The sequence below is a fragment of the Nicotiana tabacum genome, chromosome 3 (genome assembly GCF_000715075.1).
Source record: "Nicotiana tabacum cultivar K326 chromosome 3, ASM71507v2, whole genome shotgun sequence".
Taxonomy (NCBI): Eukaryota; Viridiplantae; Streptophyta; class Magnoliopsida; order Solanales; family Solanaceae; genus Nicotiana; species Nicotiana tabacum.
The window spans coordinates 106459103-106483285 of record NC_134082.1 but is presented as its reverse complement, the minus strand read 5'-3'; the positions used below and the strand labels follow the sequence as shown (position 1 = coordinate 106483285).

Below are 24183 nucleotides of genomic sequence, written 5' to 3'. Positions count from 1 at the left end.
ATAAGTTTAATCGTTATCCAATTTTAGGAGTAAACAACTATCTTCTAAGAGGTGGGTTGCTCATGATGAAACTCTCAATCTTATACTTTGGCGTCTTTTGATCTTTAACAACTTTTTGATCGTGGTCAATACTTTAGCATATTTCTAAATACACGAAAGGAAATGATAAATTAAGAGCGAGAGCTACTTCTTCAAATTAAGTAGTTAGGTACAAAGTGAAGTTTGGTGCTATATCAATTTGAGTTGTAATGCTCGACTTGATCATTCGATGTTTAATCCTCGATCATTCCTCTTTTGAATCCATCTATTTTGTTCAAATAGAGTTTGATAGACCTAAATGCCAACATTAAATACCAAATTATTTGATTTATGGTATTAAAATATAAATATACAATGTACAATGTACACATATGATCTAGTACAGTATTAAAGAAAGAATATACAGTAAATATTCAGATGTAGATATCCGATGTATATATTTGGTTTGATGCATATAATCGGTGAAAGAAAATTTTCCTTTTAATACAGCGTAAGTATAACGAGTACACTCCTTCAGTCATTTGCTCGTGTTCAACGTACAAAGAATCAGCAAGGACAATAGTCAATAGTAATTTTTTATTTTTTATTTTTAAAGAAAGAAGAAGAACAATACTAGTTTCCCAAATAGTTGACACGTTGCTAAAATTCAAAACGACAAGCCTATGGAGTAAGTTCCCACCAAATTTTAATATAAATACACCATGTTCCTTCTCCGCAGGCCGCAACTCATTTCACGCCAAACCAGAATAGAGAGTGTAATCTCAAAATAAATTCTCCTCAGAGCGGCTTCAAAAATCCCAAATCCTAGGGTTTCAATTACGGCCCATCCAATCAATTTCTCCCCACATTGATTCCTCTCAGTCTCTCTGGTTTTGTATGATTCCCATCTTTATTTGGAGCTGCATCGGCGAATTGAGCTTATCTGCATCTTAAGCTTCGGATCTTCGCCAATTGTAATGTCAGCATTGTCCAATGGCTCTCCTTCAACTCCCCAATCTCAAATTTCCAGTGATCTTCCGGTAAAGTTCTTATTCCCATTATTGCTCTACTGTTTACTCAATTGCGTTTTAATTGAATTGGGAATTGGATTGATGATTCTTTGTTTTATTCAAAATTATATTGGGGATGAGGTTGGAGCTTTGAGTATTGATTTTATTGCTTTTATGGAGCGAGTGATCAGCTTCATTGTTTTTCTTGGAGCTTATTCAAGGCCGAGGGTTAACGCATTTTGTGAGATTACGGTATAAAACTATGCTGTAGGTTTCTTTGTAAAGATTTTCCAGCTGTGCCCTTTATCATTCGCATCAGTTTTGGGTATACTACAGTATATGGTGATACATTATGGATTTCACGTCTAATTTGTGTTTTTGTCGTTTGGTTGATGGCACATTGACTCAAGTGTAAGGGATGGTTTGCATCTTCCCAGACAGGGACTGCAACAGCCTTGGGGCTTTATGATTAAACCAGCCAGTTGATGATTGACCTCAGTGCAGCAAACAGTAACAAATTTAAAGTAAAAATGGGAAATTTTGCAGAACTTAAGGGATCAAATGAAGAATAATCATTGAGCAGGCACCATTACTTCCTTGAATGAGAATCCAGTCACGGCACCAGATTAAAATGGAGAAGGGAATCCCTAACCTCCTAATCAACTAACCACTATGGAAGGAGTGACTAACATTGGAAAACTAACTGTGGACTGATATTCCCTTATTAACCTGACTAATTTGAGTTGTTTCCAATTGACTTGTAGGATAATATGTTAAATTACATTGGAACAGATAGTAGGATTGTGGTAGTTAACTCAGGATTTTCAATGTGCTGAATGGTCATCAAGGGAAGCATGGTACTCTTTTGTCTAAGTGCGACTATCTTCTTGTTCTCCTTTTGAAAGAAGATCTTCTTCTTCTTCTCTTTCTAGTTGGTCTTTCATTTTTTTGATTCCATTGAGTATGATGATCTATCCCATCTCTTAATTGGACCCATTTTTATTGGAATGACCCTTTGCTCCAAATTACGAGATGGTGTTTAAAAATTGTCGTTTGAGTTGTCTTAATGATGGTGTTGGAACAGTTGAGGTGTCCACAAGACACCACCGCTATAAAAGAGGTGACAGTGTTGGAAGTTGGGTGTGGTGTAGATTCTTGGTCTCTTGGTCTTTGGGGTTTCACATATTATGATTTAAGACCACATCCGTTGACAATTTATGTGTAAAACCATAGTTAGATGTTCATACTATTTTTAAATTTCATAAGGTTATTTCTTCTGATTCCACAAGGTCTTCTTAAAATTATTTTCTTGTTCTCAAATCCTTTTGCTTATCAATTATGCCGGTGGCGTGCAGTTTTGACTTCTGGACAGGAAAACTATTTATCTTAATCTTTTTCTTCCATGTTTGTCATTTTCTAGCCACGCTTAGTTATATAGTCATATTTCCATTTGTGACTCATTGTATCATTAAATGCTATACTGCTCTGGACAGAATGATGCACCAGAAGGAACACCTGTAGAAACTGATGAAGTATTATCAGTTATTGAATCTTTGAAAAAAAGAGCTGCTTCTAGACGTGCTGATTATGTTAAGGTGTGTTTTCTCTATTGTACTTTTGCTCCCACTTTCCCCATTGCTTGGTTGTGTATCTCGATCAAAGTACTTATACAATGTTTTAACAACCAATGGAGCTGTACCGTTCTCCTTTCAGAAAAGGGCAGAAGAAAATGCACAAAAGTTGGATGATGTGACAAAAAATCTTTTTAAGTTGTCAACAGAGAGAAGAAATCTTATAGTTCATGGTGCGGATATAAGTGTTGATCTTTTATCTAAGAGGAAGCAGGATGCAATATATATGCAAAATGGGATTCAAACCAACACGGGGGATAGTGATAGCAATGGTTCTGAAGATGATGGATATGCCTCTTCTGCAATTCTTCTAGGATCTAGTATTGCTGTCAAAGATGCCATGCATCCCATACAACTTCCTGAAGTGAAAAGACTACCTCCATTTACTACATGGATATTTTTGGATAGGTGTGTTAAATTGCCTTAGTAGATAAATCGTATGGTATTCATGTTTGAATTGTGCCTCTTCTTTTCCTTATCTACCCATTTTTAGCTTGCTTCATATACATAAGGTTCTTCCATCACTTTGTGTATGGCATGCCGTGGGACCTCATAAATGTCTAACCACTTGTTTCCTTGATCATCTTCAAATTGCAATTGGTCACTTGTTTCCTTTTTCAAACAACAGTATTAGGTGTTAACAGTTGCATCCAATGATACAATGGATGCATTGACAGCAACATTGAACCACCTATCCTCACCCTTTATAAAGGCTTAGTTCTTAACGTCTTGTATTTATTACCATTGAACTTTACTGCCATCTGCTTCTAGACTTTCTTCTGTACAGTTAATGATCCTATAGGCTCTCGATTTTTATTTTATTTTTATTATTATTATTATTAGTATTTTTTTCCGCATTATGCCATTTCATTTGATGCCTGTTCTCATAAGGAGATGGGATTGATCTACTTGATCAGTAAGACAATGACATTTAAGTGGTTTTCGTATCAAATGGTTTTCCTCCTGGGTGGGAATGACTTTGATCATGTTATTTTCTTTTGACTTTAAGTTTCCAACAACGTGTAACAGCATGATTCTAATACTTGTAACAGTCCGAGATTTATTCATTCTTCTTCATGATTATTTTTTTCTTCTATTATTACTTTAATTTTTTTCCATTACATAGGGAGATAGGGAAAGGAAAGAAGGTAGTGAGAATCAAACCCACACCTATTTCGTGGAATATGCCCACTGATATCACTTAGACTATAAGCTGGTGGTCTTGCTATTTTAAAACTGTTCTGATCATACTTTGAGTGGTGCAGAAATCAGAGGATGACTGAGGATCAATCAGTGGTTGGTCGTAGAAGAATTTATTATGACCAAAATGGTGGAGAAGCTCTAATTTGCAGTGACAGCGAGGAAGAACTACTTGACGATGAAGAAGAAAAAAGGGAGTTTGTGGAATCTGAAGATTTTATGCTGCGGTTGGTATAATTAACCTACAAGAAATACTGGATTCAATTGTCTCCTCCTGTAATATTTCATTTTCTGTTGTAGTAGAATTTAGGAAAGTCATCTCAGAGAATGTTCTTTCCACACCGAAGCTATGGGGTCATGTTTCGTAGAGCAGCAAAACTTTTGGTCCATTGCTGGATCATAAGCACATTACCACATGACATTACCAGATCAATATTTTCTTGGGGTCTAGTTCGGTATTTGGATAGAGAATATGCCCTGAAATGTCGTAATATGTTGTATATATGTTATTCTTGTCTTTCTTTAATAGTAGTCCTGCCTTATTATTTGCATACAACTATGAGTTCACTGCCACTTTTCAGATCTTACACTATCTAACCGTAGTATAGATTATTGTTCTGTTGATGTTGAATACGGATCTCTTCTGTTAATCCTTTTTCTTAACTACTTTGCCATTCATCTTCTTGATCACTTAATATGATGAAGCAGTTTCTTAAAAACTGAATTTCTTTCACAAAGATCCCCTTTGAAACTCATTCCAGGAGGTCTCTACTTGCAGACATATGAAAGATGTTTAAATTTTAAATATCAAGGGTGTAGAAAGTAATACGGAAACCTGGCTTCCAAGGTATTGAGGTTGGAGCATGGCTTATAAGATTTTCACTATGGTCTGCTATTTGTGGCTAGACTATTTGCTAATGTAGAACTTTTTCTGGCACTTTATATTTGTGCTATCTACTCCAATTATGTGGCTAACATGATGTATCTTTGTTTGCTTATTTGCAGTATGGCTATCAAAAAAGTCGGCTTGTCTGACAGAGTGTTAGATTTGCTAGGACAGTGCTTATCTAGAAAACTCAGTGAAGTCAAAGTACGCCCTTGGTTTAGAGAATTATTAGACTTTGTTTTTAAGCATTCATTATCTAATAAAAGCTGGTGATAGTGCGAACTCTTGTCCAGCTGTTTCCCATTTGGTTTTTGCTCGCTTTGCTGAGATTATCCACCATAAAACATCTTACACAGGCAAGATATGAAGATCTTGTGAAGGAAGAAAATGCTTGCACTTCAAGGAATGAGAACATCGAAGGCACTCTACATTTATTTCTTGACAAAGCTCTTGATGTTGCTCTGGATTCTTTTGACAATCTGTTTTGTCGTCGGTGCCTTGTATGTATCTATCGGTGGTTCCTCCTTGACTTCTTGTCTTCCATTTAGTATTTCATATTGTTTGTTTGTCTGCCTGATTTTCTGCTTCATACTAATTCCTTCTGAATACAGTTCACTTACTTTTGTCTTGTTTTGCCCTCACTTGCAGGTTTTTGATTGTAGATTACATGGATGTTCACAGGATCTGATTTTTGCAGTACGTGAATGGTCATTTAACCAATTATTTTCATAGCTTAGAACTTTGCGCAGTAGACACGGATGCTTATAGTGTCTTTTACTCCTTAATTCATTAGGCTGAAAAACAATTACCATGGTACTCTCTCGACATGGATATGGAGCCCTGTGGCCCAAATTGCTGTCACCTGGTATCTGGATCTTCTTTTATATAATTTCTGATATCAATTTTTGGCCTGACGTGAATTTTTTTGTTGATGAACAAGTATCATTTCTTAATGTGGTCTGTGCTTGTTTCTGATCCTGATGTGGCAACAGTACCTACTAACCTTGTGAGCTCTTTTATTCATCTCAGGCCATGAAGAAGGAAAGAAAAGCTGGATTTACCTCCTCTCAGCTTGCTAATCATGGAGAAAACCCTGTCCGATCATCTGAAGTTGCTAATATTCATGTGCCAGGTAGAAAGCATCTGTCAAGGAGATCAAAGTCTTGCCAAAGCGAAAGTGCTTCATCAAATGCAAAGAACATCTCTGAAAGCAGTGATTCAGAGATTAAGCCGTCAAGTAACATCTCTTCTGTTCAGCATTCTGCTTCTCCATCTAACAAAAAATCTGATAGTAAAGTGGGGAGCAACAAAAGGAACAACAAGAGAATAGCTAAACATGCTGTAGTTGCCATTAAGAAGCGACAGAAGAAAATGATAGCTGTGGAGTCTGGCTCTGTAGCTTCTGGAAGTCTAGCGTCTAAAGACATGAATCCCAGCTCTAATTCCGGTAAGGATGTCGAAGATGTTAGTTTATCTTCACAAAAAGTACCATCTCATAGTGGTAGAAGGTCTAGAAGTAAAGACTCTCCAGTATTGGGTAGTAAAAATTCTTTGCAAGGTGAGGGTTTCAGTTGCCAATATAAAGACGCTACCAGCGAAGATCGTGGGATGAATTGTGACGACACATTGAGGAAAAGTGAGTTTGTGGATGAGAATAACTGCAAACAAGAAATAGATGGTGATATATCTTGGAGACCACTTGAAAAGGCTCTCTTTGAGAAAGGTCTGGAAATGTTTGGCAGGAGCAGGTCAGTTAACTTCAAGTTACTCTTCTCAATCATGGCTACTCATGTTCTTGTCAGTTCTTTGGCTTGCAAATACTTCGTTTCTCAACATTGTCTGTTGTGTAATATCTTCTTAAATTATTCTCTTGAATGCTGCCTAACGTTTGTCTATGAAGAAACTCTTGTGCTAGCTTTTTAATCAAATGCCTTCATGCTAAGCAAACTAGAACCTGCATAATGAAAATATCAAGTGTACTTTTCTCATTTGATCTGGTCGTGTGCTTTCAATTCTTGCTTCACTTGTCAATACTCCTCCCAGACGAGTGAATATGCTAGACTTTTGTTTGCTTAATGCGATAGATTGGTTCTTCGATAGTTAATACAAAAACCATTTGCACTCTGCGTTCACTGAGCATGCAAGTTCACCCGGTCTACTTGATTTCTTGTCAATTCACTATCTTGACCATTTTGTGGGTGCCTAAGTTTAGTTGTTTATTAGGATATCGAATCACTGCAGATAAAGTTATTGCCTTCCTATAGTATTTTTCATGCCTTAAATGAAGAAATAAGTACACATTCTAGAGTTGGATCTGTGCAGGAAAGAAGACATCTCTGCTAGGATACTATTGAATGTGTCATTATTCTTGCTTTAACCTCGCCTCACTTACAACTAGTATTTTGCTTTTTATCTTGGATTTGTATTCATAACGACCCATAAAGTGGCAACTTCACTGGCTGAGAGTTAACCCTAGTTTAAGCTGATTGGTCTAGTTTTCATGACACGAATTGAGTCAAATATAAGAGCATAGGGGACTAGGAGAAGCCACTCTAAGTTATTCATCTAATGCAGCAACCTACTGTATGAACCCCTCTTCCTTCTTAGTCTTTTAATTTGTAATGTCTAATATTGCATATTGAAAGTTCGTTCTCCTTTTTCTCCCTTCACTTTAGTGATTCTTAACCTGACCTGAGCATGTTATTTGTCATACAGCTGTATGATTGCTCGAAATATGATGAATGGTTTGAAAACTTGTTGGGAGGTGTTCCAGTACATGAACAATTTCAGGAATAAGCTATCAGGATTAGGTGATGGGATGAATGGAATTCTTGAAGGCTCTTCCAAGGGTGATGGCCATACAATCATGGTCAGTATATTTGACATTGTTCATCAGCATGTTGCTTTGTGTTCTTCTTGATGAATAGTACTCCCTCAGGTCCACAATAAGTGACCATTTTACTTTTTTATTTTGGTTCAAAATAAGTGTCTATTTACATAATCAAGAAGGAATTAATTTTATTTTTTTCAAAATTTGCCCTTATTTTCATATTTCAGTGTGTTAAGGTAGCAATTAATTAAGGTTAATTTAGTGAATACATCTTTTTTCTCTAGGAGTTCGTATTTCCTTAATGGGTGTGCCAAAAGTAAAATGGTTACTTACTGTGGACCGGAGGGAGTAATAATATTATTATCTCCACTTTGGTTGATCCTATTCCGAATTCAACTTCAGGGTAATCAAGCACGGAGAAGATCCAGATTTTTGCGTAGAAGAGGTAAAGTTCGTCGCTCAAAATACACGTGGAAGTCAGCTGGATATCATGCAACTAGGAAATGGATCTCTGAGAGGAAAGATAAGCCTTGTCGGCAGTATAATCCATGTAATTGTCAAGCACCGTGTGGAAAGGAGTGCCCCTGCATCGTAAATGGAACCTGCTGTGAAAAATACTGTGGGTAAGCCAGCATTCTTCTCTACAAACTTCAGTGAGAGAATACTGTAGGACCTGGACTATTAGTGTCCTTTTACAGTGCACAATGCTTTACCAATTTTATTGCCTTCTGTGGTTTGCTATTTTCTTTTGCCGTCTCTTGAACATCTTTTTGATTGCAGATTTTGTGCCTATTAATTAGTTCTGTTTTGACACTTTGTCAATCTTATGTTCTAGATGCCAAAAGAGTTGCAAGAATAAATTCCGTGGTTGTCATTGTGCCAAAAGTCAGTGTAGAAGCAGGCAATGCCCTTGCTTTGCTGCAGACAGGGAATGCGATCCTGATGTTTGTCGAAATTGTTGGATCAGGTGAGCTCCTGGTAGTGCTATGGAATTATTTTCTGTTTTTCTCTAGTTTTACAGAAGTATTTCTAGTGCCCACTGCCCATGTTATTGTTGTATCTCGTGTTACTGGAAGTTGCTAATTTCCGCACATGTAGTGCTTTTAAGTTCTCGTATCGTCCCTCCAAATTCTCAATCATCTTTATCCAAATTCCAAAGCCTAATCTTATTTTTTCAGTTTGCATGTGTCCACTTAAGCCACTTAGAGTGTTTGTTTGGTTGACAGACTAGTTATCCAGAGATTATAATATATGGATTATCATGTGGTGAATCATTATGAAGCGCTTGATATGTGGTGCATAATTATGAAGGGACTGTTATGCTGTGAATAACAATATGGATTATTGTTAGCTTGTTATGCAAGGATTATCTATTTTAAGGGTATTTTATCAATGTATACTCTTATTAACTTGCAGTTAATATATGTGGTCTTATTCTAAATTCTTTAGAAGTCCTCTATCCAAGCAAGTTGGATTTGGCAATATGAATCCTCGCTTACCATACTGCTCCATTTAAGCTCGTTTTAGACTATTCTAAAGTCTATCCTGATATAAAATAATACGTGGATTCTTGGAGAGTTTAATACCTAAAACCAGAGGCTGCATTGGTTATGCAGCATTTTATACCAGTAAACAAAATTTATATTGAATTTCAGATGTTACATTAGTAATCCTACTTTTGTGTTGCAAATCAAACATTGTATTAATCATGCCAAATTTTATGCCAGGATTATTTTCCATCGTGCGACCAACCAACTGACCCCTAAAAGTTTAAGCTATTACTACAAAATCACTGTGCATCTTTATTATTCTACCATACTTAACCAAACCGTCTATGTAACAACTGTGTAGCTTTTTCTCTCCCTAAATTGGACAATGTTTTTTTTGACAAGGTAAATGAACAACTTTATTGATAATTATTAATTGCTGAGCAAGTGACAACTGACGAACAGCCCTTCCAGGCTTGAATGAACATCAGCATCAATTTATCTTTCATAATGAGCTAATTTATTCATTTTAATATCCTTCATCTTCTGTCGCAAATTGGCTCTTGCAGTTGTGGTGATGGGTCTCTAGGTATTCCTTCACAAAGAGGTGACAATTATGAATGCAAGAACATGAAGCTTCTTCTCAAACAACAACAAAGTGTAAGTATCTCTATTTATTTATACATTTACTTTTTTGTGAGGGATAGTTGTTAGTTCTCGTTGAAGTTGGCGGTTGCCACGAAGCCAAGTGATTGTTATTTGTTCCTCCTTTTTCTGTTCTCCAAGTTTAATTAGAGGGAGAAATTTTGAATTTGGCATTACCAGTTCTAGGTTTTGGGTATTGACCAATCTTTTCAGTGGATACCTTTACTTCATGTCACAGATTATGTTTAACTCTAATGTGTTCTTAAATTATAAGAAAGTTGTCTCGCTATTTTTGTTTTCATCATTGTTTTGGTTAGATTGTTGAGTCATGTCTTCTTTGTAGGATACTTACTGTCTCGTTCTCAGTTCATATGCCATTTTTTTACTTGTTCTCGTAGTACCTTTCTATAATGTTCAAGTCTATTGCAATTTGGTAATTTGCTGAATTGCCCCCATGTTTACTATAGTTGATCTTATCCTGCTGATACTTTAAAGCTGTCAGTGTGATCACAAATTTCATGTAAAAATTATGAAGATCAGTGAAGAAAATGGACCTTAGAACTAATTCAACCCCAAAAGTTAGTTCATGAACTCACCCAGTGTTATTAAAAGCCATTACTTCGTCGCATAAAGTGATAAAGAGATGCGATGCAAGAGGTTAGCGCATCATGGATGGAGCCATGCGCTTCAAAGAAGTGTGTCTTCAAACAATGACATGCTAAGTGATCCCACAAGCATTTGATTCTTTGAATTTCAACTTGGAAGAGCTGGATTGATATCGGCATTATTGTATATAAGATGTTGAATTAGTTATTTTAATTGCAATTTGATTATTATTGTCATATCCAGGACTAGACATTTGGAGCATAGACACCATAATATGATAGCCCAACATTAGGTAAACCAAGAATATGGATGACAGGATGAGTTTGGCTCGGCTACCATGTGAAGAAAATGAACCTTAGAACCTAACTCAATGTCGAAAGTTAGCTCATGAGGTGAAGATTGTCCAACACCAATGAGACCACCTAAACCCTTAATCAATGTAGGACATTTTAGCAAAGAGAAAGATGGAGATAAGATCACTTTTATGGATCAAACTTAATGTGAAGATTTGCTTATAAGTTTAGTACATTTTTCATGCTTTTGGCAGTATCTTAATTGTGGATTTCATTGTGAGACATTGTAATGAATAAAGTTGAAAAAGATATAGTTGTAAATAATTTAGTTGTTTATAATCTCACTTGAGGGTCTTGTGAGGTTTAAAAAAGGTGCTCCTCCCTTTTTCTTTTTTCACCCTTTCCATGTATGTATTTGCTTTAGAACTGGTCTAGTTAAGAATGAAGGTAGTCAAATTCCAGCTGTTGGCTAATCCTAAAACCTCACATTAATCTGCAGGTTCTTCTTGGAAGATCTGATGTGTCTGGCTGGGGAGCTTTCTTGAAGGTAATATCTAAGAACAGTGTTATGATTTTTCTCTGTATATCTGCAGATCCTTGTTGTTTTTGTGCTCATGTTTAGCATTAACAGAATAGTGTTGGAAAGCACGAATACCTAGGGGAGTATACTGGTGAAATAATCTCACACCATGAAGCTGATAAGCGTGGAAAGATCTATGATCGTGAAAATTCTTCGTTTCTCTTCAATTTGAATAATCAGGCATGAGAAATGACTTGCCCTCTGTACCTCGTTAAGTTATTCCTTAGGGTTAGGGCCCCAACTGGGTCTTACGTGAATCACTTGGCTTGTTCATATGCAGTTTGTGCTTGATGCTCATCGGAAAGGCGATAAGTTGAAGTTTGCTAACCATTCTCCTGATCCAAATTGCTATGCCAAGGTAATTGCTGAAATTTGCATAGGCATTTCCAGGACAGGTTTGCCTATGGTAAACGCAATAATGCTCAGATAACTCTTTGACAGGTCATTATGGTGGCTGGGGATCACAGAGTTGGTATATTTGCCAAAGAAAGAATGTCCGCAGGAGAGGAACTCTTCTATGATTATCATTATGCGCATGATAGAGCACCTGCCTGGGCAAGAAAGCCCGAGGCATCTGGTTCTAAGAAAGAGTATGCTGCTCCTTCAAGCGGCCGCGCTAAGAAGCATACATAATGAGTATTGATTTACTTATTGATTGGTTCATTCTTTTTGCAACATAATATCATCTACATTGACTATTTGATTGACTTGCGATCGTTTCATTGGCGTAGACTGGAGACCTATTGCCATCTCCAGGATTATTAATCAGATTCTGTTTTTTTTAATCTTTGGCTAGGCTGCTTTCAGCGCCGAGTGTAATCTTTGAGCGGGAATATGATTACAGGCTTACTGATCTCAATTTCATGGTTTTCATGTAAAACAACACAAAGTTGTAGATGTTTATTTGTATGCCCAAATCTGAGTGGAACTCATTTCTGGGAGCAAATAGAGGTCGTGACATGAATTTCTTGCTGATATTTCTGCTGCCATAGCATTTTACTCGCACTCCATGCATAGTGTGTGTGTGCACTTAAAATTTTGTGCGTAAACCATAGTCGACTAATATACTTTCTCACCTTATTCTATTATCTAATGATAAGTTAATATAATTTGGTTTAAATATCAGAGGTGAATAAGCATTTTTTTTAATGATAGCTGATTTTGGTTTTGGTCAAACTCGTGAACTTTGTTGAACTCGATGCTCGCCTCATGTCTCACCGGTGGCCTAACAGCTTCTACGTGTTTGCCTGAGTGAATTGTCAAATGCTGTTCTGTGTTTGAAGCGTGACTAGGCTCAATTTCGTGTATGCAATCGGGTGATTTTAAGCATTGACTTTCTTAGCTGTTTATATAGGTTTACCGAACTATTCGTTGTACAGAAAGAGGGCGCCGTTTCATTTAAAACACTGACGAAAAATAATTGCCCATTTTAATTTTAATTAAGCCAACAAAACTAAGCTGTGTCCCACCACCACGTGAAAAGAAAACCCCACTAGAACTTACTCCTATAAAGAGGTGCCAATATTATTGGGTAGCACTAGCACGATTCAAGTGCCGACTTTAATTAGGGACTCAATTTTACTAACTAAAATTATGACTTTTTCTAAAAAATTAGTATTACATAGGGGTAGAGAAGGGAAAATGGAGGAATACAAGGTGGGGAATCCAACCCTCATTAAAAAGGTAAAAGTTTAAAAAGACAATCAACTGAATTATTGAGATTTTTCAAAATTTTAACATCTTGATTCCGAAAAAATTACCACCCAAACTGTAAAAGAAAAAAGAAAAAACAAGAGAACGAAAACTATGAACTGAAGGATTAGAGCTTTTATGCAACAAAATAAGAAATTGGTCCGCTCATTTTATAACAGCTGATGATAGTTGAAACCTAAAACTATTTTGCAAACGTGCGTTAAAAGAAAAAAAAGAAAAAAAGGAAGAAGGAAATTTGCCTTACGCGTGGATTTGACAAATTTTATCAGTTTTCCAATACATGAATAGTTATTTATATATTTGTTACTCTCTCCGTTCACTTTTACGTGACACGTTTTAATTTTTTATACCCCTTAAGAAATAATAAATGAAGTGCATAATTTACCATAATACCCATATTAATTGATGCATATTTTATTGGATTTGAGAAAATGATTTGAAATGAGTAATAAATACTGTGGATATAACATGATTTTTTTTTTGTCTTCTCTTGATATGCGTAAAGTGACAATTAAAAATGAAATCTATTTTTAGTATACATGCTAAGTAAAAGTGAACGGAGGGAGGGAGTACTTTTAATTTATACTAATCTTATGATACGCGCTTTGCGCGTGTACACTATCTCAATAAGAAAGAACTATAAAATACTATATAAATAATATATTAAAATATTATGTTTGAGTGATAAAATAAAAGTTAATTTTTCCTAAAATAATGAATCTTCATACAAGTTCTCAATCATTAGTCAATATATTTAACTAAAAATTTATTTTAATTTTTTAATTCAATCATTTTAAGTTCATAAGTTATCATGCTTCTTTTTCAATTTCAGCAATCACATATAATCCTTGAAAATTTAAGAATTTTTTGGATTTATTTTTGAAAAGTTATTCCCTAATTCATTTTAGAAGACTCAAACAGGATTAACAAATTGATAGAAAATAATAATTTTTTTTCAAAAATAAAATGCAACTGATTTAATTTTTTAATTAATAATAAATACTATATGAATTATTTTAAAAATATTAGAAAGTGAATAAATTATTGTAACTCATTGTATAATCAAATTACATAACTTATACGAAGAAAAGGTGTTCTTAAAAAGAAAAAGAAAACAAACAACACTAAACCTAAAACTTTTTTATAAAAAAATAAAAAGAAATAGAGCACGTCAATGACTCTTAAACAATAAATTTCACAACAAAAAGATAATTATATGATTTTTCATATCAAAGTCCTAGATATTAGGCTATTAATTAAATGTTTGTCCCTAATATTAGAAAAATAATTAATGAATATTCCTGCATATAAGGAAAATAACTAAAATTACAACTTTGTCCAATATAAAATATATTCTTAAAGGGTAAAAAAGACGAACGACATTTTGCTAAGGGCCTTCGTGATTTTAATAGAAAGAATTACAAGAAAATACACTTGACTTCACACCATAACAAAAAATGGCTCATGTTTTTGAGTTTTACCCTACCTAACCCACATTGTACATATTTTGAAAGCACTTGCAAATTCAAAATTTGTGTTCTTACAACCACTGCTTCTAAAAACTATGGAGTTAATTCTTTGTTCTCACAATCATTTCTTTCACTCTCTCTTCTTCTCATATCTTGCTACATATGCTTCAAGGGGCCGTATATTTTCTGCTTCTCCTCTTGTGTCACCTGCTTGCAATGTAAGAAAATTGAAAAGTAGAAGTCTACCATTGAAGACCATTCAAAGCTTTGCTTTTGAAAATGGGGTTTTTTTGAATTTATTAGTTGTTTGGATTGGGTGTTGTTCTACTTGATTGAAAATATCAAAAGGAATTCAAAGTTTAAATTTGAAGTAATTTGGAGTAGATTTGAGTTAAATTTCAGAAAAGACGCAAGGAAGAAGACGAAGTCAGTTTTTTGTATAATTATGTATAATCTTGTATAACAGTGTATATGAGTGTAGAAACATACCTTATACACTTTTATACACCTTTATACAAGCATCTGTAAACGAACTTCTTCCACGATTTTCAGTTGCAATTCTTGTTCAAAACCAGTCCAAATCTCCATTAAATGACTTCAAATTTTATATACAACCTCCTTATACTATTTCTAACAAGTCTAAATAACACCCACTCCAATTCTTACAAAATCAAATTCGAAATTTAAACTCACATATTTAAGCTTGTTAAAAATCTAATTTTCACTACCCAAATAAATTTGATTTGTTGAATTAATATCTGAGTCACAGTTACTGATTCGAAAATTAATTTAAAAGCTTGAGGAATCTTTTTTAAAAATTAAATAGTAATTTTGAGAACCTATTGGAGTTGGATGTTAAATCTTAACCTATTATTTTTGGGCTAGTTGGTTGTAAATTGTAATATGGGCTATAAAATTGAAAAGTATAAAGCATAGTTGGTCTAATGTGAAATTTTCTCCGTGTAGATAGATATATTATTAGTAAAACAGTCAATTTTAGCATCCCATTAATAGGCTTTAGCTAATTGCCCTTGCCTCAAGTAAAACAATAACTAAAGTTGGGTTGATGCACAAAAATTGGCATCTTCCTTGTCGTCTCTATTATAAATAAATCCCACCCTCTCTAAAGACTTTTTTGGCCTCTATCTTCTTCTTTTCCCTTTTATACATGCGACTGCGTTTTGTTTAATCAAAGACTAGTTACTGCTTTCTCTTCAACAACTCCCGTGCTGTCTAAGGAGCACAGTATGTGGAGAAGAAGACACAGCAGAACTTCCAATGGTTACCTTATTTTGTTACTCTGTCACTTAGTTGTCCACTGTGCCAATTCCCAGGTTTTCCTTCTCTTTCTTGATTTTATTATTCCTTATTTTACAAGAAAGTATAAAAATGGACATTGCTGTTTTTTTAGTATGTTTGCGGTTTGTATTGTATGAATTCGTGAACCCCATCCGCAGATCCGTGCATTTTTGTTTTTCAATTTTCTTTTCTGGGTTTCAGCTGAAATTTGATGAATATTACAGCTTCAGAATTCATGTGCTTCGGCTACCGACTGTGGAGCTGGTTTATACTGTGGTAACTGCCCTGAATTGGGAAAGAATCAGCCCTTTTGCATTAGAGGACAAGCTACTGAACCCACTTCTGTTGTAAGCTATTTGCTTCTTTTTTGTTTCTTTATTTACTGTGCTCTGAAATTTCTATTTTTTGAATGAGAGTGACGTGTATTTGCTTTTGGACTTGGCGATGGGCAGATCAGTGGATTGCCCTTCAACAAATACTCGTGGCTGGTGACTCATAATGCCTTTTCAATTGTAAATGCACCTTTATTGACTGGCCCTCAGAGAATTACATTCTATAATCAAGAAGATACTGTTACTAACCAATTGAGAGTATGTGGTTCCTTATTCTTGTCCAACTATATTTTTCAACATTTATAGACATGTTCCTTGTATTTTGTTTCTAGTTCTTATGTTTATTTCATGTATCTTTTTAGAATGGAGTGAGGGGATTGATGCTGGATATGTACGATTTCGAGAATGATATATGGCTCTGTCACTCGTTTCGTGGCCAATGTTACAACTTCACTGCCTTTGTAATGCTATACAGTTCCCTCTCTTCTTTTGCACTGAGATTGCTTTTTGAGTAGCTCTTCCGATGTTAACACGTAAAATGTGCTTTCTTTAGGAACCTGCAATCAACACTTTGAAAGAGGTGGAAGCATTTTTGAGTGCAAATCCTACAGAAATAGTCACCATCATAATTGAGGATTATGTACATACCCCAAAGGGTTTAACAAGGGTATTTACTGATGCTGGGTTGGACAAGTATCGGTTTCCTGTTTCAAAAATGCCCAAAAAGGGTGACGATTGGCCCACCGTGAATGATATGGTTAAAAAGAATCATCGTTTGTTGGTTTTTACTTCTGATTCTTCAAAGGAAGCTGCTGAAGGAATTGCTTATCAGTGGAGATACATGGTCGAAAATGAGCGTAAGTACTAAATTAATGTGCACTTCTGGGGTGATTCTGGTTTGTGGGTTGGTTCTTTAGTAATCATATATGATAAATGTTTCAGCTGGAGACCCTGGAGTGGTGCCTGGCGCATGCTCTAGCCGCAAGGAATCAAAGCCACTTAATTCCAGAAGCGCCTCTCTGTTTCTAATGAATTACTTTCCCACAGTTGCCGTACAAAACGGGGCCTGCAAAGAGCATTCAACTCAACTAGTTGATACGGTTGGTGCCTGTTTCAAAGCAGCAGGCAACCTGATGCCCAATTATGTGGCAGTAAACTTTTACATGGTATTAAAAAATTTACTGGTTAATGATGCTAATTCAAATTACTAGTATAAATTTTCAACATTGACTATGAAAAAAGAATATTCCTGCAGAGAAGTGATGGAGGAGGAGTTTTTGATGTTTTAGATCGAATGAACGGTCAGACACTATGTGGTTGCCCGACGGTCACGGCATGCCAGGTTTATCCATCTTTTCTCAAATATTGATATTTGGATAGTTGTTTTAGAACTGTAAACACATGTCTATGCAGCATAGGCTCACTGTATGAAGAGACTTAGGAGGAAGAACCATGATTGAACTTCTCTTTATTAGCAGATCCTGTGTTTGAATTATGTGGCCTGTAAGTGATACATATCTTCAATTCGACAGTAGAGAAAGTAATCTACTTCTGTCTAGAATAAAAAGTTGAGAAGTCCAAAATAAGAAATAGCTTCTGAAGAAAGCTTCAAGACGAGAAATAGCATTACTACTTAAGTGATTATAATCAGATAACAGTTGCTTGAAACATCAATTGCAACTTCTGTTCCTGTGAATCTAAACAAATTTGGCATAGTATTCACTGTATGGGCAAAAGTTACTCAATGGATAAGTAGTTGGTCTAGCCCATGACATTTTAACATTCCACTTGCATCAACGGATTTCTTTTTTTACAAATTAGTAGGATAGTTAACTAACACCGTTTTGCTTCTATATGGTGGCCAAAAAGCTCTTTTTAAGGATGTTGTCTTCCTCCTTTAACCTGTCTCTCAAAATAAAAACTTGCAAGGTTTTATGAGAATACAACTCATGACCTTAAAATGAGTTGATTAGTGGTGTGATCAGTTTATACTTATGTTAATATAATTTCATTTGTGGAAGGATATTTGCATGAACCATGAAAATCTCTAACATTGACCTGGTTACATTGCTTCTAAATGGTTATTTTGATAAAAAAGCTTTTGCCGTCATGGATATTGCAAACATCCTGAGGGATCTATTAGAGATAGATTTAAGCTTATTGTTTATGTTTATTGGAGGCATACATGAGAGCATAAGTTTACTTTTCAACTTATGCATTAAATGGACTTTCTTTTTGCAGGCAGGAGAACGTTTTGGAGTTTGTAGGAATATTACTGCAGCGAATGCAGCTCCAACAGCAACCAACGCTGCTGGAAGTTTTTCTGGGTCTGTGCAATTAACAGGCCATGCTTCAGCAATCCATTTTTCTAGAATCATATACCTATTTTCATTGTCTTCTGTAATCCTTTTGTATCTATTTTGAGAAGAAGAAAAGAGTTTCAGGCAGACGTTTCCATCAGTTTCATCCACGGATGCTCGATTTCTACTATATTTTCCTCTGTAGATTTTTGGAGTCGGAATAGGTACAGTATACACTAGAGTCCCACTTCGGCATGTTAGAACAAGGAACATTCAGCTTGAAGTTTGTTCTCCTAGTCAAAAAGAACTTGTAATTTTATGGAGGAGTTTGACATAGAAGTAGGCATTGGGTTGCAGAAGAATATTCAACATGTACCAGGTAATTTTATCACATCCCAGGTCATCTTCTAGCTGCCAGTTCTTTTCCTTTGATATGTTTACAATGGTGGTCTATTTTTCAAGTGGATTTTTGTTAGTTTCCGGTATGAAAATGTGACTTTCTCTAGTCATATTAATAAGTGACTTTGTGAGTTGTGAAACGCTATGCTTCCGCTCTGAGTTTCTTGAATTAGTTTGATTATTGAAGATGCTTGATTTGGAGGAGGTGGTAACTGAAAATTCTAAGGCAATTCAGCTATTTTCATTTGATTTGCAGTTGGGTGGTTACTGCTTTTAACAATGTGACAGTGATCTTTTTACCAGACCAAGCCTGGAGTGGTTCCAACATTTTTGCCTGGTTTCAATATGTGGTTTGTCCTTGGGGAGAATTTGTTTAGTCATTTGTGGGGTTGACACTATGGCTCTATGGAAAGTTTCAGAAGAGATACCATTTCTAAATTATTATCTACCTTATGCTTTGAGACAAAAGATTGCTGGCATGTAATAGTAGAGGGGGATAACATGGAGCATATAGAATGGTATTTACTGATGGTTGGCAGAAAGTGAAAATAAAGGCTAGTGTCTAGTATAAAGTCTGTGGAGCAGGAGTGAGAGTAATGTGAGTAAAAACTCTACTAAAAAGTGATTTACATACTTAAATGATGTGAGGGGTTTTCCTTATTTGTTCTCAGATATTTCTTCTTTAAGAAGTACTTATTCAACACAGTTTAAGAATCTTCAAGCACTAACGAATGATTTCGCGATTAATGATATATTCAAATCACTTTCTGGTTAAGTATCTAACACCAAGTGGAGCTTACAAATTGTTATGGTGCTTCTTTGGTGGACTAGTTTGTACTCTTCTCAAGGCATATCATGTTCCTAATATTTACTACCTAAAGTGTTAACATGCTTGGATTTTATAGTCATAGGATATAAGTTAAAACTTTTTATGTATTAGAGAACTTTTCTCTGACGCCCAATTTCTTCGTTGTCTTCTCTTCAGGTTATTATTCAGGGCAGTTCAGGTGTAGAAACTAGCGGAATGTATTAGTTGTGTTCAACGAATGATAGTGTCAATCATGCAATCTTTTTCTTTCTCTTCAGAGTTTCTGCCTGCGGTGTAATCACTATCACAATTATGCAGTAGTGCCACTTTCCAGCTTTGAGAATTGAACTAGAATATAATGTACTCACATGTTAGATTAGACCACTATAATAAATACTACAATAAGGTTTCTCTCATGTGACATTATTATGCCCCATTAGTGGAATCATTGTTTGTTTAAAGCATTATACAAATCCTAAATGTTGAAGATGATATTTCAATGGTAGTAGTAACTAAGGACTAATAAGAGACATGCAGATTTGTTGTGTCTGCCTCTCTCGACCCTCGAGTTAAAAAAGAAAAGTTCAAGTTGTATGGATGGATGATGCAATTATTGATAAAATCAGCTGAATTGTAAAGTAATTATTTGGTAAATGTGTCTGATAAACATTAATTGAGCTTAAACCTAAATCTCACCATTCTTCTCACCCTTCCCAAATTCCAACCACTCGACTCTTGGGGCATTTGACTGCCAAGAATTGATTTATTTCACTTGTAAGAACATGGATGTTTAAGTAGTCAAGAATTAATATTTCGGTGCAGGAGCAGACTTTGAAATGAACACTACAGAAGTTGTAAGGAACTCTAATGAATCATCTGACAAGCAGAAAAATGGCCATTAAATGTAAAGGATGTCTTCTTACTGCAGGCAATTAATTGTCCAAATTAATACAAAGGAGAATCACAAAAAGAATCTGTACAAAGCATTATTGTTCATCCAACAATTGGCAAGCAAGATATATACTAGTTGCAATCACATAGGAACTTAGAAGGCTCCTCAGAAGACAGCAATATTAGGCAGCATTCCTTTAGGTTGTATCTGTAGAGCTGGGCTAATAGTGAGTAGGCCAATAAAGCAGTCCACAGTAACCCTCATGCCCCATGCATTAATAGACTCTAGTTTGCGGCATTTATTTACCAAAGCCAGAAGTCCATTCTCAGTTACATGACGACAGCCCCACAACACAATAGTCTGCAAAAGATATTACGTAGTATTCTTTAAAAACAAAACCGAGTGAAGGTAAATACAGAAGTAAGAAACTGCCAGTGAATTGATCATTTTGTACAAGTTGCAACCTTAAGGTGTGGAATTTACCTTCAAGTGTGGGCAGCTACCAGCAATAGCAAACAAGGATATGTCTGTTATAAATGTACCACCGATATTCAGATGCTGTAGAGAAGAAGCTCTGGAGATCTAACCAAAAGACCAAAACTAAATGAGGCAAACTTTTCATAAGCAGCTTATTTCACCCAAAAGTATAGGGCAGGAAAAACCTCATTGTTACAAATTGCAATGCATTGTGCTTCAAGTGCATTGTTTGAAAAAGGATGGCTTTCTAGAGCCAGATCTGAGTATAATTTACAAATATTCTAAAGTTTCATTTTGTATTTATGTAATATATATATGTGATAGAAAGATGTCCATTATGTTTCTGGGACTCCCATAAGATCCACAAATGAAGTGCACAGGATAACATACCAGCTGAACAACACCTGTATCTGTGATCCCGGTAGTGCCCCATAAAGATAGTGATGACAGATTGCTAATACATCTAGCAGTGGACAATTGGTACAGCCCGCGATCCGTTATTTGACAACCCCAACGGCTCCTTGAGCTGAAGAAAGCAAACAACTCAGAACAGTACAATAAAGAAGTGTCTTCCTTTTCATCACTAGCCACATTCATGTCATCAGTGACATTATCCAAAGTTGAAACAACCAAAAAGGTTTGCAGACATTTGTGCACTGACCATTACTCGGCACACTTTACCTTGTCATTTGTTACTAGTATCTTAAATTGATTCCAAACATAGCAAAATGCAAAATACCTCTAAGTTTGATTAGATGCCCTATTATGCTTCAAGCTGATTAAGAAAGAACGGGATTCATATATAGATATGTAAAGACTAATAAGAATAGCCATCACTCAATTGAATCTTGCAGAAAATAGGATCTCATATTGAGCTCCAAATATATGCTGTCGGGCCGAGATGGCTTGGTCTTTAATACCAGCAACTCAAGCTGCATGATTAGATGGCTTTATCAGTCTAGTGGCTGCTGTATCAGTATCACTGATCAAAGAGCGAGCAGCTGCAGGTATAATGATTTGGTGGATCTGTTAATGCCACATAGTCGAGACCTAGCCGGATTTCCAAATATTGAAGAGCAAGGCTTTATGGTTTTGCTCTATCCTACTTGACACAGATAAAAAGAGAAAACGATTGCTCTAGTTGAGAAGAAAACAGGGATCGGTCTAAGTGGCGATATAGAAGATTCAATGAGTCTAAGTGAAACTAGTACAAGAAATTCACTACTTCTTCAGACAACTTTTTGTCACTAATATAAGCATTCTAATTTCTGATATTATCAAAAACCTTTTTGAATCAATCATTTAAAGAGAATGATATCAAAAAGCCTAATGTAGATGACAGAACATGTGTTTTATCATAAATTGACAAATGTATTATACTTGATTATCTAAAAGAGTATGAGATGAGAGGAAATAAATTTACTTAATTAGAGTAGAAAATAAGAAACTTAAAAAGTCATACATATCGAGTTCCTTGAGACTGTAAGCATGAAGAAGGAGGCGAGTAGTAGAATCATCATTCACTTTCCAGCCAGAAAAACTCAAAAATTCTCTTCTAGCTAAGGATTCTTTCACCCCCTCTCTCCATTTCCTGCTCACAGCGCTCGTCCTACAAAACAAGCAGCAGCCAAATAAACACAAGACGAAACAGAAACAAAGGGGTAAATACAGGGAATTAAGAAGAAAAAGTAGAGGAAAAAGAATAGGCAAATTAACTGAGCCAAATCCTTGAAACAAGTAAGCAGAGCAAAAATATGAGCCAAGAGGTCAAAGGGCAGTCTATCAATTGGCGTTTCTTGATCATCTACTTCTCCAACCCCCTTTCGCTTCATCAAACCAAATTAAAAGAAAATTACAGAAATAACAAAGGGCTTCAAAATTCAACACACACACACAGAAAATTCAAGAAGAAGAAGAAAGAAGGAGTCGAAGTTATGCAAGTTTTGGAACAGAGAAATAATAAAAATCTGACAAGTAGGAGAGAGAAAGTAAAGTGTGGTCATCTTTTCGTCATGTCATTCACCTTTTAACGTTAGTACATCCATGTTCTTTTCCTTCTAGATGCAGTAGCTTTTAGAATCTTCATTCACTGAATCAGGTAGTTGAATTTACTAGTATAAACTAGCTCCTCATTTTAGCCCAAATATGAGAACATTTTTAATGATAGACCATCATGGTGAAATTAATCAATTTAAAAGTTTTACCCGACTAACCTAAAAATTTTGACTTTTTAGATAGATACAAAGTTGTATATACTCTTTACGTATTTTAGATGTACTTATATATATAAAGAAGTTGTGGAGTTTGCGTCTTTGCGTAATCATAACTCAGAAGGGCAGCTTTGAATTTGATTTTATATATTATTATTACTAGTTCGTTGATGACGTTACGTTTAGCTTGCGTGTATTCATTGATTTTGGGCACGACACGTGGGTTTCTCGTTGCTCTTCCTCTTTGCAAGGAACTCGCCTTTTCCCCTTTTATTTATTTTCTACCTTTTCCCTTCGGATGTTGTCACATTTACTGTTGTGTTGTAAAATAACGATGGTAAAGTAAATAAACCAAAGACAAGTAGGGGGAGAAACTGATATATTATTCAACTTTCAAACTGATATATATAATCAACTGAAAATTCTTTTATTTATAGAAGAAAGAAAGCAGCTGCGAGGCTTTTCAGAAAGCAGCTACAAGATTTTTCTTGAGCTGCTTGTAAGCTGTCTGCATGAGTTGCTTGCAACCTGTCTGTTTAATAAAAAGTTGCTGCAAATCATTTCATTAAGTTGCTTGCAACCTGCCTGCATCAATTGCTTGTAGATAAACTTCAATGAAGTACTAAAGGGATAATCTTCTTCAGGAAGATTATCTATAGCGGAGTATTAAATGAACATTCACAATATAATTATTTTCATAACACTCCCCCTTGGATGTTCATTAAAAGATATTGTGCCTCGTTAAAACCTTACTAGGAAAAACCTAGTTGGAAAAATCCTAGTGAAGGAAAAAGAGTACACATATTTAGTAATACGCATTTAACTGCCTCATTAAAAACCTTACAAGAAAAACCTTATGGGAAAAAACCTTAGTAAGGAAAAAAGAGTACAACTCCCCCTGATGAAAACATTGATCTCCGCATTCCAATCTTGTATCTTCTCAAAAGTTGAAGTTGGCAAAGATTTAGTGAACAAATCTGTCGGATTGTCACTTGAACGGATTTGTTGCACATCAATGTCACCATTTTTCTGAAGATCATGTGTGAAGAATAATATTGGTGAAATGTGCTTCATTCTATCTCGTTTTATAGATCTTCC

At 35.4% G+C, this 24183-nt stretch overlaps 3 protein-coding genes across 4 annotated transcripts; 2 read left to right on the top strand and 1 right to left on the bottom strand.

Moving 5' to 3' along the window:
• Positions 1–760: 760 nt before the first annotated feature.
• LOC107799590 (histone-lysine N-methyltransferase CLF-like) lies at positions 761–12161 on the top strand. 2 transcript variants are annotated; one of them, XM_016622728.2, is made up of 17 exons: positions 761–1058; positions 2522–2623; positions 2742–3067; positions 3925–4086; positions 4865–4949; positions 5102–5245; positions 5394–5441; positions 5539–5610; positions 5775–6493; positions 7461–7614; positions 7978–8198; positions 8411–8542; positions 9632–9722; positions 11106–11153; positions 11238–11366; positions 11467–11544; positions 11628–12161. In XM_016622728.2, the coding sequence occupies exons 1-17, from the start codon at positions 996–998 to the stop codon at positions 11817–11819; spliced, it is 2766 nt and encodes a 921-aa protein (XP_016478214.1). In that variant the 5' UTR covers positions 761–995; the 3' UTR covers positions 11820–12161. The 2 variants fall into 2 exon arrangements, with proteins under 2 accessions (XP_016478214.1, XP_075105845.1); XM_075249744.1 differs by having other exon boundaries at positions 5039–5245.
• A 3282-nt stretch (positions 12162–15443) lies between these two features.
• On the top strand, positions 15444–19965 carry LOC107799589 (PI-PLC X domain-containing protein At5g67130). The gene is made up of 9 exons (XM_075249743.1): positions 15444–15702; positions 15892–16014; positions 16120–16257; positions 16362–16460; positions 16553–16856; positions 16942–17165; positions 17255–17341; positions 18241–18678; positions 19684–19965. Exons 1-8 carry the CDS (start codon positions 15616–15618, stop codon positions 18421–18423), a joined length of 1245 nt encoding a protein of 414 aa, XP_075105844.1. The 5' UTR covers positions 15444–15615; the 3' UTR covers positions 18424–18678; positions 19684–19965.
• Positions 19966–20404: 439 nt separating this feature from the next.
• On the bottom strand, positions 20405–22877 carry LOC107799592 (F-box protein At5g67140). Its single transcript, XM_016622729.2, has 5 exons — positions 22592–22877; positions 22338–22484; positions 21266–21401; positions 20882–20980; positions 20405–20758 (listed from the first exon to the last, which is right to left on the bottom strand). The coding sequence occupies exons 1-5, from the start codon at positions 22705–22707 to the stop codon at positions 20564–20566; spliced, it is 693 nt and encodes a 230-aa protein (XP_016478215.1). The 5' UTR covers positions 22708–22877; the 3' UTR covers positions 20405–20563.
• Between the last annotated feature and the right edge of the window lie 1306 nt (positions 22878–24183).